The 13,466-nt window shown below is 40.2% G+C and overlaps 1 protein-coding gene across 5 annotated transcripts in view; it reads left to right on the plus strand.

Moving 5' to 3' along the window:
* Positions 1–13,466, plus strand: part of rbks (ribokinase) — a 34,122-nt gene that overhangs the window by 14,682 nt on the left and 5,974 nt on the right. For all 5 annotated transcript variants that reach the window (XM_029493432.1, XM_029493431.1, XM_029493435.1 and 2 more), the window contains 2 exons: positions 4,785–4,876; positions 10,170–10,358. In XM_029493432.1, the coding sequence (XP_029349292.1) occupies positions 4,785–4,876; positions 10,170–10,358 (281 nt within the window). The remainder of the gene's footprint in view (positions 1–4,784; positions 4,877–10,169; positions 10,359–13,466) is intronic.

The following is a 13,466-nucleotide window of genomic DNA, read 5'->3' on the forward strand; positions in this document are numbered from 1 at the left end:
CATGTTGCTGGCCGACTGACCTTACTGAAGTTTGTTGACTTTGTGATTCCTCTTACTTTGAGACCATGTTTTTATTGCCAGAGTTTTAAAAAATGACTTAATCTTTAGTTTCAGCCCTTATAGGAACTTTAAACCAGCAGGGTTAAGAGGACATAGATACTGCTACTTGAGGCATGTTGAGTTCAGGAAACTGTACATGACATCATTTTAAAGGAATTCATGTAAGTTCTGCTATTTCTCAGTATTATAATGTGTTATAATCTCTTGTTTTATAAATGTTACAATGGCTAAAGTTCCAGGTTCCCTGGTAGTCCCTGTAGTCTCATAACCAATGAATAGCTCTAGATCGTGGAACTTGTCAGTTTCTTTTAATCTATTTATTGATCAGTCTGTCTTTTTAAAAGCCAGACAAAGCAATCTTGTAGGATAGAGACAGTAGAGGACGAAAAGAAGATCTCTCGAAATTAGTCATGTGACTTGAATTCCACATTTACACTCTTCAGAGAGAGGCTTAAGTGTGAGGAGTGAACAATTGAAATATTTTCACAAGTAGCTGTTGTGTTTCTACTGCTCATATTCGACATCAAGCACCATGTCCATGCACATTTCAAAAAGGCAACAGGATCTTTGTGTTTCTGAACAAAACAAAAAACAAAATCCTATTTTAGACCACCACCATGCCTCTCTCCCTTCCTTCTCTCAACCTTTTTCTTTTTGATAACCAGGTTACTGAGCTAATCATCTTTAACAGCGTCCTATTATTAGAAGCCTTCCGCGTCATTCGAGACGTCTGGGGAGCCTCTCGCCCTGTCATCAGGGCCTGTCGCTGGTAAACGCTCGCTGCAGGCTGCCAGAACGAACGAGTCGCAGCCATAACTGTGTTACAGATGGGATACCCAGATGGCCTCGCTGAGCGCCACCCTCTTTCCCCAACCCCTCCTCACCATGTCGATCGTACCACGGGATTAGGCTTGGCATGAGGCACCAAGAGAGAGGCAAGGCGAGTGAAGACGCTTGGCAAAGATGCCACCTCAACATTGCTGCACCAGAGCATTGCGTAAATGCAGTACTCTGGAGAGAATGAGTGTTAATGGGTTTGGCGGCGAGGATTTAATGACGCGGGGGTGAAGTGCCGCTCAAATTACGCAAATGTCACCAACGAGCCTCACGTACTGTGGATGCCAACTCTCAGAAACACTCGTCAAGATAACCTATCGAGAGTTTATTCTTCCTGCATGTAATTATTTTAGATGAAAACATACACCACCTGTCAGTCGTTCCAGCTGTTTCTTAATTTCATTTCATACAATCAAATTACATTTCATCTAAATTTCTTTGCCTCAGTCAGCAACTGAATTTGCCATTTCAGGCATCTTTACATGCCTGTTCACTCCAAACTAGTTCCATATGGTTTAAGTCTAAAGACTGTGCTGCTCTTCATCATTTGAAGTCTGGATCTTTTCCTCAAATATTTTGGGTCATTGGCTTGTGACCAAGCAGTCTTCTAGCTTTTTTCCCAAAGTTCTTCTATAAACATACAGCATTATGTCCTGGACAACAGATAATAAAGCATCACAAAGTGTAGAAACACAAATTCCTTGTGCAAACATTAGGTTATTTAAGTCATCAACAAAAATCATGGCAGCTGAAAGAATTGTCTATTTACTTTCAAGCCATCATTTACTACAATTGCTATAAAAAAATCGGGAAGTTTCATCTGGGGCATTTTAAACTTCTGACTGCTCAAACTACAGTTTGATACAGAGACGTTAATGGAATTAAATTATGTCTTGGGAAGTGGTTGGAGTTGTGTAGTGTCACTCTTTTCTCATCTTTTGCTCCTCCTTGTCTGAGCAAGAAGCCACTTTTATATTTCTCAGCAGATGCAATTAGAGCCTCTTAAAACCCTTTCACACTCCCACTGATGATTCATTTCTTTTATGTGTGTGTGTGTGCACGTTAGTGATCTCTGTCTCACACTGCTTTCCCTCTGCTTTTGTTTTCCATCCACCTTTCTCTATAAATCCACCACAGCAGCAAACTTCTGTCGTTTTTTACCGGACTCTTCTGGCTGCGAATGTGCAACCAGGCTTTGACCCTCTGAGTGAAAGAGCCCAGTCATGACACACATACACACACACACACACACAGTCAGCCAGACATGACTCAGTATGCACATATCCCCAGTATTACCACATCTGTCCCAGCAGCTGAGTGTGTGTATTTGTGTATGCGCTGCGGTTTCACTAACACCTGGCGAACAAAATCAGAGCAACCTGACACCACATCTGTTATTGATATCAACAGTAGCATATCACTGTGTATTGGGTATTGGTAGTGTATTGATGAGTTTCCCCTCTACTTTATGAGCACCAAGTACTTAAGTTACACGCTTAGTACAAACACTGCAGTCACACCACAGATTGTGGTAAAGGAAGCAGATTGTGAATATTAAGATTAGACTTCCTACAAATTCTCTCCAGGGCTGCAAATAATGATATAATAATATTGTAAACTGATAATGATCTGAGGTAAATGAGGTATGTCATACACTATTGGTTAGAGCGTCACGCTCTCGCTCTGATAACTGCTTTTCTCCTCAGTTTCTATTGGTTTGCTTACCAAGGCAAGTGCAAAGCCTTCTGTAGCTTTGTGATGTCACAACAATTAGTCACCACTATTAGCCATGTCCTAAGTCCTGTCCACCTGGACCCACCATCCAAACTTGCAGCAGAGTGTTTACCTGAATTCTGCAGAATTTTTTTGTTGATCAAAGAACAAAATAGACACAGAAAAGGTGGGGTAGTTACACAAATCATTGAAGACCTCTTTATCAGGACAAAAGTAACTAAAGCATATTGACAACACTAGTGCTATGGAAGCTACTTAATTAGTTCATTTCTACTCAGAGCATCGGATCTGAAAAGCCAATAATAACCCCAACCCCCCACCCCCCATTGGATATATGTTTGTGAAAACACTAAATTGCTGGTGTGCTGAATATACAGGTTTTGTGTTTGTGAACCCTTTTTAAAATATAACCATCTTCAGTAATCAATTTGGAACGTAGATTTTAACAAAGGTGGACACAGCCTCCGTGATGTCACACAGGTTTCTGCAGATTGGGCTGTCCCACTATCGCCATATTGGCATTGCCTGACTCTGCCTAACTCCCAGTTATGAGCTAAGAGGTAGGATGTATCTGGAGCCCGGATTTCGGTGAGTGCAGGTACGATCTCCTGCCTGTCAGTCAAAGTGGCCATGCCCTCATTGTTCAGAAATTAGGCACCAACACAGTCCTTTGTACCAGGCTGTAAACATATTTACTTCTTGCTTTTCGTGAGCTATTATCATCTCATCAAAGATGACAAGAAATATAAGGATTAAAGTGTCCAAGTGGCGCCGCAGTGCCTCACCTGTTGTACTGTAGCACATGCGATGAAGTCCTGAACTCAGCTGCAGCAGCCCTGCATGTCGCCTCCCCTCCCTCTCTCTTTACCTGACTTCCCTGTGTCTTTCTCGCTGTTTCTGTCAAATCAAAGGCACAATTGTCCAAAAAAAAGAAAACAAAACACGGAGAACAGTGTTTTTTGTGAAAGTCGAGACTCTGAGGAGGCTAAAGGCAGAGATGGTTTCTTTCATGCAAAACTGAGGCATCACATTACAGAGATGTCGCACTTGCCTTGGAAAGCGAACCGATGAGGAGCAAAGCAGTTGTCAGAGCGAGAGAGGCAAGAGGAGCTGGAAAAAGCCCAGTGTCACTTTTTTTTATGACATGGCCTTGGCTCGTGTGAGTATACATATAGTACAGTATGAGTGTGTGAGAGAGAGAGAGAGAGACATTCTTTTCACTTTTACTCGCGAGCAGCCCAGTATCCACCTCAAAGCGCCAGGTGGCCAAAGCCCTGCACAAACCCACGCAGCTGCTCTCTTATATGCCCACGCAAACACACACACATACACACACACAGCAACCAAGCACACACTTTTCCACAACAGACTTTGATGTCACCAATGCTGAACATATATTTCACTCACACACACACACACACACTTCCATGAGGCTTTATTTTGTACACAGAGGTATCAGAATTAATCGCTTCGTCAAGCTGGGCTTATCCTCACACATACACAGAAATCACAGTATTAGATGCATTAATGCTGCATGCTCATGAATATGCATAAGACAGTGATGTGCAACACGTACAGAGGATTACTTATGACAAACACTCTCTGCTCTCTCTCTCGGCCTCTCTTGCTCTCGTTAACGTGTGGAAAGGGTCACAACTCCTCTCACCCACACACTGACACACATCTGTGGGGTTATGTGCCTCACACGCCTCATACAGTACGCACACAAAAAGCCGGGGTTATGGCGTACTAGAGAAATCTCCAGGATGTGGGGCCGTTTCCACCAGCCCTTTTTCCCTGTAGTGTTATTTTCCAGGGAGTGCTAATTTAATTGTTTAAAAGGTGTCTTTTTATAGAAGCTTATACACTTGAGCTTTGCCTGTGAGAGCAATCCCCAGCAGCAGCCCACTAGCCTTTGTTCCAATCACAAGTTTAATTAAGGTAATTCCAGACCTTGACAGTGAAGCATCAGGAAATGGAAAAGAAACTTCATATACTTGTGAAACATGCCGCAGAGATATGGCATTGTAAAAGAGAACAGACAACTATAACAGGGCTTATCATCAAGAACATGACTGTTGCATGTTGCCTTGTTGATTGTGATGATTAACTGTGGTCAATGAAGTAGTTAACAGTCTGATTTCTTGTTACAGTAAAGACAATATTCAACCCATCACCGGCAATCCCTGACTTGGATCCAGATTTCTACAGAGTCTCTGATGTGTTTTGCTGTAATGAGTCTGAGGTGATGAATCACACACACACACACACATACACATACGTAGGTCACAGTGTTAATCACAGCAGCATTTATTCATCTTCACAATGCTTCTTTTATAAACAACTCTTAAATGGTTTGGGCGCTCTTACATAAATAATTCTCTGATGTGTTATGGCCTTCAGTCTTACATATTGCATCCTAACATAACCCTTAAATACCTTTGAACACTTTGCTTATATATTTTGACTGTTAAATCAGTGAAAAGAAATCCATTAAAGATCAGGACTCCCGATTGTCAAAATCCGCAGACAGCACAGTTAAAACATGTCCAATCACCACTTTCCAACACTGTGTGCTTGTTGTGCAGCACAGGTAGAAATATTTCTTCTCATCCATGAAAGGAAAAGGTTTGAGATGTTGTGAGCACCCACGCACATGCACACCTTTTCACAGTGAGACAACTCTACCTCCTGGGTCATGACCCCCATTGGCACATCAACAATCCCACCGTAGCCTTTAGCCATACATGTAAACTCTCTGGTATGAAGGAGGGAGTCAGTGTCTCTCCACCCATTTACAGTAAAAACGGGTGTCATGGCACCTTAACGTTTTGACTGTCAGGTGGCGAAAAATGAGCGGCGGTGGGGCAGGAATAGATGGGAATCGTAATAAAAACAACAGGGCAGATGTGCTCTTTGGCTGACTCACCACCCCTTGAGGGATAAAGTGGATGCTTGGGAGCCTTTATTTGATGTGGTGATGCAGGGCGGAGAGACGCTGCAGCCAGGTGTGGGGACATGAAAGCGAGAGTTGACAAAAGCGCAATATGTCTATTCCTTCTTTTGAAAACAGTGTCAGGCCATGGAGGTATGTTCATGTTATACATTATGCAGGAAGGAACCTCTAAAATACTTATATAACACATAAATGATAGCCTGATAACATAAAATGCTGAAATTATATTTTATAAATAAATGGCTGAATGAACAGTTTGCTTTGTAATTGTTTACATTAAAAGGTACCTTTATTATCAGGGCTCATGATTAAAAACAAAGACCAAAATGCTTGAGCAGTTTCTTCACATTTCCTCATTTTACACCATAAATTATTTTTACTTTGTTCAACTTAACCTAAGTTCCCCTGATGCCTTGAGTTAACTGAACTTAGGTTCAGCACAAAAAGTAACTGAGTTAAGGTCAGTGAACTCGACAAAAATCGTCAAAGAAAACAAAGTTGATTTTTTTTTTTTTTTTTTTTGATCAAATTCAGTGAAGTCAGTCCATCATTTGACATGAAGAACACACAGCTGCAGCTGCTGAAGCAATTTTGTGTTAGTTCAAAGACAACATGTGAGGCTGCTGCCAGTGAGAATGTACCAGTTCAACTGAAGAAACTTTGCTTATCCTTAGGGGGTAATTTAAATGGCCACATAGAGTAGGCATTAAAAATACACAAATACACGAAAAGAACACGCAACCAGTATGGGATTGTGCAGACTGCATGACAACAAGATGAGGAAGCATCACCTTAAAATGAGAATTACAATGACACAATGTACAAATAACAGCTAAATAAGAAGATTGACAGAGTGGAGTAACCTAATCCCACTTACTCACTTCCTTAATGAAGACCAGGACATGTTGTTGTGGTCGAGGCCAAATTGTAGCCATAAGGAATACTGGAAAATCTGCTGATTTTGTCACATCTAACTTTTTATACTGTGAGTTGAGTAAAATATCTGCAGGCAAATTCCTCATTTGAAGTCAATGCAAGTCATCTTTATAGATGCTAAAGTCTACAAAAACTATAAAATGTAGCATCCCAATTAACAAAACATTTTCTATTATGCTGACAAGAAAGGTTGAGTTTCTTCCACTAAAATCCTGAATGTTTGACAGTATCTGAGGTATCTGCCAGAAAATCTGTTAAATAATATTTTGATTATGTATCCATTGCTCTGTGTATTCTGGAAATGATTTAACAATGATTGACGTCACTAAGGAGAAATAAAACTTATTTTTTTCTACTAAATCCAGAATTTAATACTTTTTTTTTTTTTTTTTTAATTGGTAAAGACATACGCACAAGTACAGTACAGTACAGAAAGTTAAGTCATAGTAATGCAGAAACCAAACAAAAAGCCTGTCGAAGTAACAATACAAAATAAAATGACTCATCTCGAGCAACAATAGTTAGACTTTCTGTCAGTGACAAGAGAAAAGAACCGTCAGATCTAAGCACTGTGCAAAGCAAAAATAAAAACTCCCTGTCAAAAATATAAGTCTGTAAAACGTATTATTTTCACCCTTCAGCCAAACGCCTACACATATACATTCTCATTACACCATGTCAACAGCCTTATGTTGCATATTGAAGCTAAATGATTATCAAAATATTATCAAAATCCCAATATGGCCCAAAGCAATATTGAAATTGCAGGGGCTGTAGTCTTTCTTGGGAAGAAAAAAAACGTCTCCTTTGTGGTCCTACAGAGATGCCCCTGAATACAAATAATACTCTCCACACACGAGAACGCAAAGGCAGATCTTTATGCTTTTCCAGAGATAATAAACTTCCGTAAAATCACAATTTATATCAATCTGTAAAAAAAAAATAAATAAAAATAATCGCAGTATGATTTTAGGCAAGTGTAGGTGTGTGTGTGTGTGTGTGTGTGTTATATCCACACATACACTGACAGCAAGAGACACATAATTCAACTTCCTCATATTTTTGTACACTGAGGGAGGTAGATTGATTCCTTGCCCTGGTGTGAAGCTGATGACTAACAAAACAGCTCTTTTTCTCTGCTGGCATCCGACAGCACAAGGGTGGCTGCGGGCTCTTAAAGCACAGATACACTCTGCGGTTTATTTTTGAACTGTCCAAGGTCATTGTTCACTTTGACAGATCAGTAACGCAGCAGTGGTGTCAGCCGGGTCTTGACCCTCTCATGCGCAGTTACAGCTGGCACATACTGTGTACAGGTGTGTGTATGAGTGTCTGTTTGTGTGTGGTCTCATGGTACCTTGCTCAGGCTGAGGGGTAAAAGGAGGGTGCTGGGGGCGGGGGGCTTAAGGATGACAAAGTGCAGGCATTCTTTGATCCTCAGCCCACATGCTACGCTGCCGTGCTCTGCAGTGAGTGGAATTATCTTTGATGTCCACCTAAGGACCTCACGTGCCAAAGCAGGCCCACATTTTTGCATGCAAGTCTGAAGGGGGCTCACAGACTAAGAGAGGGGCAGGATGGCAGCAACAAGAAATACGTTGTCGGGTGTTATTTTTAAAGCAGGATCATTTAGAATTCACAATATAGTTTATAGGTTGTAGTTAATTAGAAGAGAAATCAGTTTGATGTCTGCTTGCCCCCTTACAGTCCCTTAAAATAACCTGGGCTTTTTTTTTTTTTAATGTGTTACTTTTAACAATGCAATGCGGTGATAAAAATATTTATATGAATTTATCACATTACCAGAGGCTGAAATGTATATCGAAGTGTGTGCCGGTTGTGTCTATGATCTATCTATATGTGGGAGTATAAGCCCTTGGAAGGGGCAGAGTGAAAAATATGAATGATATAAAAAATAATGCATTTAATTTATTAAATAACAATTTTTTTTAACAATTATTTTGTCTCAATAGTAAGCTTTATATTGCATTCCCATGACACAAAACCTGGATATATGTTGTATATACAATAAAAATGTACATGACAGAATTTTAATAATCAGTGAATTTTAATATGAAACAGCTGTTATCAAATGATGCTTTCATGTCGGAACTTATTGTCATAGAAGTTACACAACACAACGATATAAACAAATACAGATTCTGGAATGATTTAGAATCAGTTTTTCTTTTTCTTTTTATTTATCACAATAAACGCTAGATTTATTCCATTATATTTAATTGTCCCAGTTACTTTGTATGTTCTGCAGACAGCAACACTGAGATATTCATTTTATTAAGCTGAAAGCAATCAACTTAAAGAGAGCCACATTAATAATGTAATGACAAAAAGCATATAGCATTAAATCACAATTTACACCATTCTAACAGACACACACTATGCTGTCACATTTTCACAATGATCAAGAGGAAATAAACGAGGCTGCTCTTTGCTTTTTTCCCTTCTCTGCCCTGTTTAATATTCAAGGCAGTGGTGGTGAAGTTATTGGAAAGGTGTTAAGCTGTGAAACTGCTCACCAGAGAAATGTTGTTAAAATAAGGAGAAATGCTTGTTTACACTAGTTGCATTAATTCTACATCAAACAAATTCAGCGTTATTCATACTTTGTGGTTAAAACTGAAACTTGGTCTAATGTAATATCATGTGAGCTCTCCGACTTAAAATGCAGCAGTTTGGTTAAACAGGTTGGATACAAAAATAACATGTATATGTACATTTACATATTTATAAATAATAAACCATTGATAATGGAAGGCACGCAAAGACTGTCAGGAATAGACATGCATAGTAAAAATATTTAAACATAATTATAAAAACAGCATTCGATCCTGCAAAAAATATTTTTCTTTGTGATCCCTCCTCATCATTAAAAACACAGACACAGTGCGGTGGCCTTGCAACTGCAGATTGTAACATTGTGTGGCTCTTAATGAGGTTGTTCTGGAGACAACTGCTGCGGTTGTGAGTTTCCTTAAACATCAGCTGTAGCGGCCTGCCTGGTCACTGTTTAGTCATTTTGGAGCCAGATGAAGCAACATAGTCAGAGGATCTACTCTTTGAAAATGTTTGGCCCACAGACTGCTCACACATCCAGGCTTAATGTGTTTTATGTGTCTGTCTGACCACGGTCAGGAGGTACTGACTCATGCCAGAACTGCGACGACAAAATAGTAAACGATAGACTTGTAATAGGCCACTAATTATGGATCATTAGACAATAAATGGTCCTTCTGGACTGTGCTCAACAAATTATTAGTTTTGATTCTAAAAAATACAAAAACTGAAAGCATTGCTTTCAGATGTTGCATTTTCACACAGTCCTCAGTACTTGGTTTTTGCCTTGGGAATTCCCGTAATGCAGTTCTTTATTTATCCACCCATTATCCCACACCAGTGTTGGTTTTGCTCTATCTTTAATTTTAATTCTAACCTCTGATTAACATGGCTCCCTGACCGAGAAAAGAAAAAAAAACCCTGGTTTAGAAGAAAATAGTCAAAAGAAATAGTGTGCCATTATCATTTTATGCTAAATGAGATAAATGTTTAAATAGAGAGTGTGTGTCTATGTGATTGTACATTATGTTCCCAGTGTCTTACCCCTGCACTGTTTACTGTCTCCATACAGGCTGAGCTGCTGACTGGTTCCTCTGTAGCGAATGTGGAGGAAGCATATCAGGCCAGTCAGGAGCTGCTAAAGCGAGGCTGTGGGTCGGTCATCATCACTTTGGGATCTCAAGGTTGTGTGGTGCTCAAGGCACAGGAGTTTACTCCAAAACATATTCCAACTGCTGCGGTCACAGCAGTGGACACCACGGTAAGCATGTCCCACATGATGTAAATGTATCGTAGAAAATATCTTTTTTATTCTCTGAAAGGCGGGGGGCTGTTGTTTCTTTAGTTTTTTGCCAGATGTTTTTTTTTTTTTATTTTTTTTTTTTAGAAATTTTTCAATATCAATTAATTTCTTCACTGCTATCTATTAGATTCATTGTTTAGTCTATAAAATACAGATACAGTTATGAGAAATTTTACTTGAATTGACATCCCTTTTAATACTTTGGCCTGCATTGCATTCTAAAAGTGATAGTTTATACAGCAATTCATTTTTCGCAATTGGTTTGTCAACTATGCTGCACTATCCCCCAGTATAGATACTGGGAGAAAATTCTACACTCCCAAATTCCATAGTATGAGTTTTCCATGTTTTTCTGATTATAAATCACTTTAAATTGATCTAGTGAGGTTTTAAAGGCCTCACAGTCTGTAATCCGACACCCAGCCTTAAAACCAGCTGTCAGGACTTCTGTAACGTTGTGATGTCACAGAAAAACAGCCAGCAGTATAAGTCATGCCCTGAACTCAGCCTGTTCAGATTTTGTATCCATCCTTGCAGGATTTGGCTTCTTTCTTTTTCTGAAATCTGATATATTTGTATAAAGCACTCAGAAAACAGAGGAGAGGCTCAGGCTCCATGACCTGCTGTTACTAAGCTACAGAGAGAAGCCCGAAGTAGCAGATATTAAACTACACTGAGATGGTTTTGGTTTTTAAAACCACAATTATATATATATATGTATATATATATAATAAAACACATTAAACATGAAAAATATGGGACCTTTAAAGAAATTTTTACAGCAATTTTCCAATTCCACTGTCACAGCTGTTCCACTACAAAACCCTGTACATAACCTTTTTTCTGCCCATTCATCATAGTACTGGTAGGGTTAGGCTTTGTCTAAAGTGGAAAGCTTTAAGAACACTTGGGGATGTGGTGACCTCTGGCTGTTTCCTTTCTTGATTTTAATCTTTCAATGAGCCCAGCGACACTTCAGCGTCATTTCACACCGGGCCTCTGTGGCTTGTTTTCGTCACAGGAGCCTCAGCTCAATGTTTGCATATCCTGTCTCTGAGGTTTTTGTGGGGTCTGTGTTCTACCATCTCAGTGCGTCATCCCGCAGAGGTATTAGTCACCCAGGTTTGATTAGAGCTTTTTGATAGCTTTTGTAATGGATTTTTTTTTCTGAAAACTTCCCCTCGGGACGTTTATTGTGCCACAATTTCCAAAAGCTGGCCATCATGCAGTATAGTAAAATCTGGAGTGAGGCAATTACGAGTGTGTGGTTTAGCTTTACATGAAATCCACATCAGGTATTGTGAAAGTGAGGATAAAACAACAAGTGTTAAGTGTGAGTATCACAGAGGAAAAAGACAGACACACTCCTGGGAAACTACAAGTGAACTAAATAACATCTACTTGTTATCCCAGTTCACTTTGGCCTTTCAGTAACAAAGGGCTCGCTTTCTTAAATGGTGTGTGACCTCTTTGGTGCCCCCAGGTTTCAAAGCTGACAGACATAACTTCACTCATTCACTGTCTTCACTTTTCTCGCTTCCCAGTAGCCCCCAGGAGAACTTGCCCACCAGCCCTATTCTCCCCCTTCCCCTCCCATGACTCACCTCTTGGGCCTGCATCAGTCAGCAGAAAGCTGTGGTCGGGCCTGTTGCATGTCCCCCTGCTTAGACACACACACCCGCTCTCACCCCACCCCTCCTGTTCTTTGATGGGCCCATAAATTCAGGAGTGTTTAACTCTCTTGGACATCATAATCCCTATTCCAGTAAGTCCTTTTCTTTTTTTTTTTACTGGAGAGAAAAAAAAACCAACAGGTTGTTATCAGGATCTTTATTCTGGTCTCTGAAGCTGTTCTTGTAACTCAGGCTTTTTAGTTATAATTACCGAACCTCTTCTGTTATTTCTGCTTTGCTTGTGTTGTTTCTCTCTCTCTGTGTAGCAGTGGTGACAGATGTCTTTTTAAAAGGTTGGCTCCGATGTTGTCAGCAACAGGATTTGTCTCGCTGCTACTTTCTGTTTTTTACTGGTACGGGACTGTGAATTGAAGCTCTATATTCAGATAAGCCTTTGATATTAACACAATGGGTCACTGGTGTTGTCTTGCTATTTTAGAAACTGTTCAGTAGGGTGGTGGCACGATGAGCTATTAATCAAACTTGATCCATCTTATTTATGTTTCTGTTTGGATGCATTTCTTTACTTATCCCAGATGGAATATTTACGATGTTTGGTTGATGAATTGCCAACATGAAAGTTAAATCACTTAGCTTCTTTCTGACTCTAACTACTTCATCATCTGCTCTTCCTGCAGCTGCCTGAATAACACATTTTACACAGCACAAGCAATTGTGGGCTGAGTTGGGGTCATGAATCTGGATGAATAACAAAGCAAATCCACTTATCTACTGTGGGTCTCTCCCATTCTTCCTGCTGTATCTGTTTGTCTCTCTTTTGTCTTAAATTGAGTGCAGGCTTCCCTTGCTGAGATCAGAGCCTCTGCTGTTATGTGTGGACATTTAGATGAGGCTACAATACACACACACACACACACACACACACACACACACTCAGAGCCTTTTAGCCCCAGCAGGACTTGGGTGGCCTTGGTTTCCACTGCTCCGGGAGGTCCACTGTGTAGGGAGAAAGGTAGACAGTTCTGTCTAAACCAGACATTACAGCTGTACAGTCAAATTATTCCCAGTCTTCTCCTATGACTGAAGACGGGTAAGGACCAATTGCATGATTCCTAAGGAAAGGGAATACCCCCTGAGCACTGCATTCCTCAACCCTGCAAACTGTGGGTCAGCATGACACAATGAGAAAGCTGCCACCTCACCGGTTATAATGGGCTGCACATGCTTCGCCAGCTGCCGTTCAGCAACCTGGATTCAGAAACATCCTCTGCTGGTGTGCAGTCATGCCGATCAATGTTGTGCACCAAACAGTGAAGATAGATGAAGACAAAGCACATTAGATGGATCAAAGATGTTAGCGCTCTAATTGGTCCAATTAAAATGTGCTGTTGATCTGAATCGTCTTAATAGGATCCTCCTCACCACGTTACAA

The sequence above is a fragment of the Echeneis naucrates genome, chromosome 22 (assembly GCF_900963305.1).
Source record: "Echeneis naucrates chromosome 22, fEcheNa1.1, whole genome shotgun sequence".
Taxonomy (NCBI): Eukaryota; Metazoa; Chordata; class Actinopteri; order Carangiformes; family Echeneidae; genus Echeneis; species Echeneis naucrates.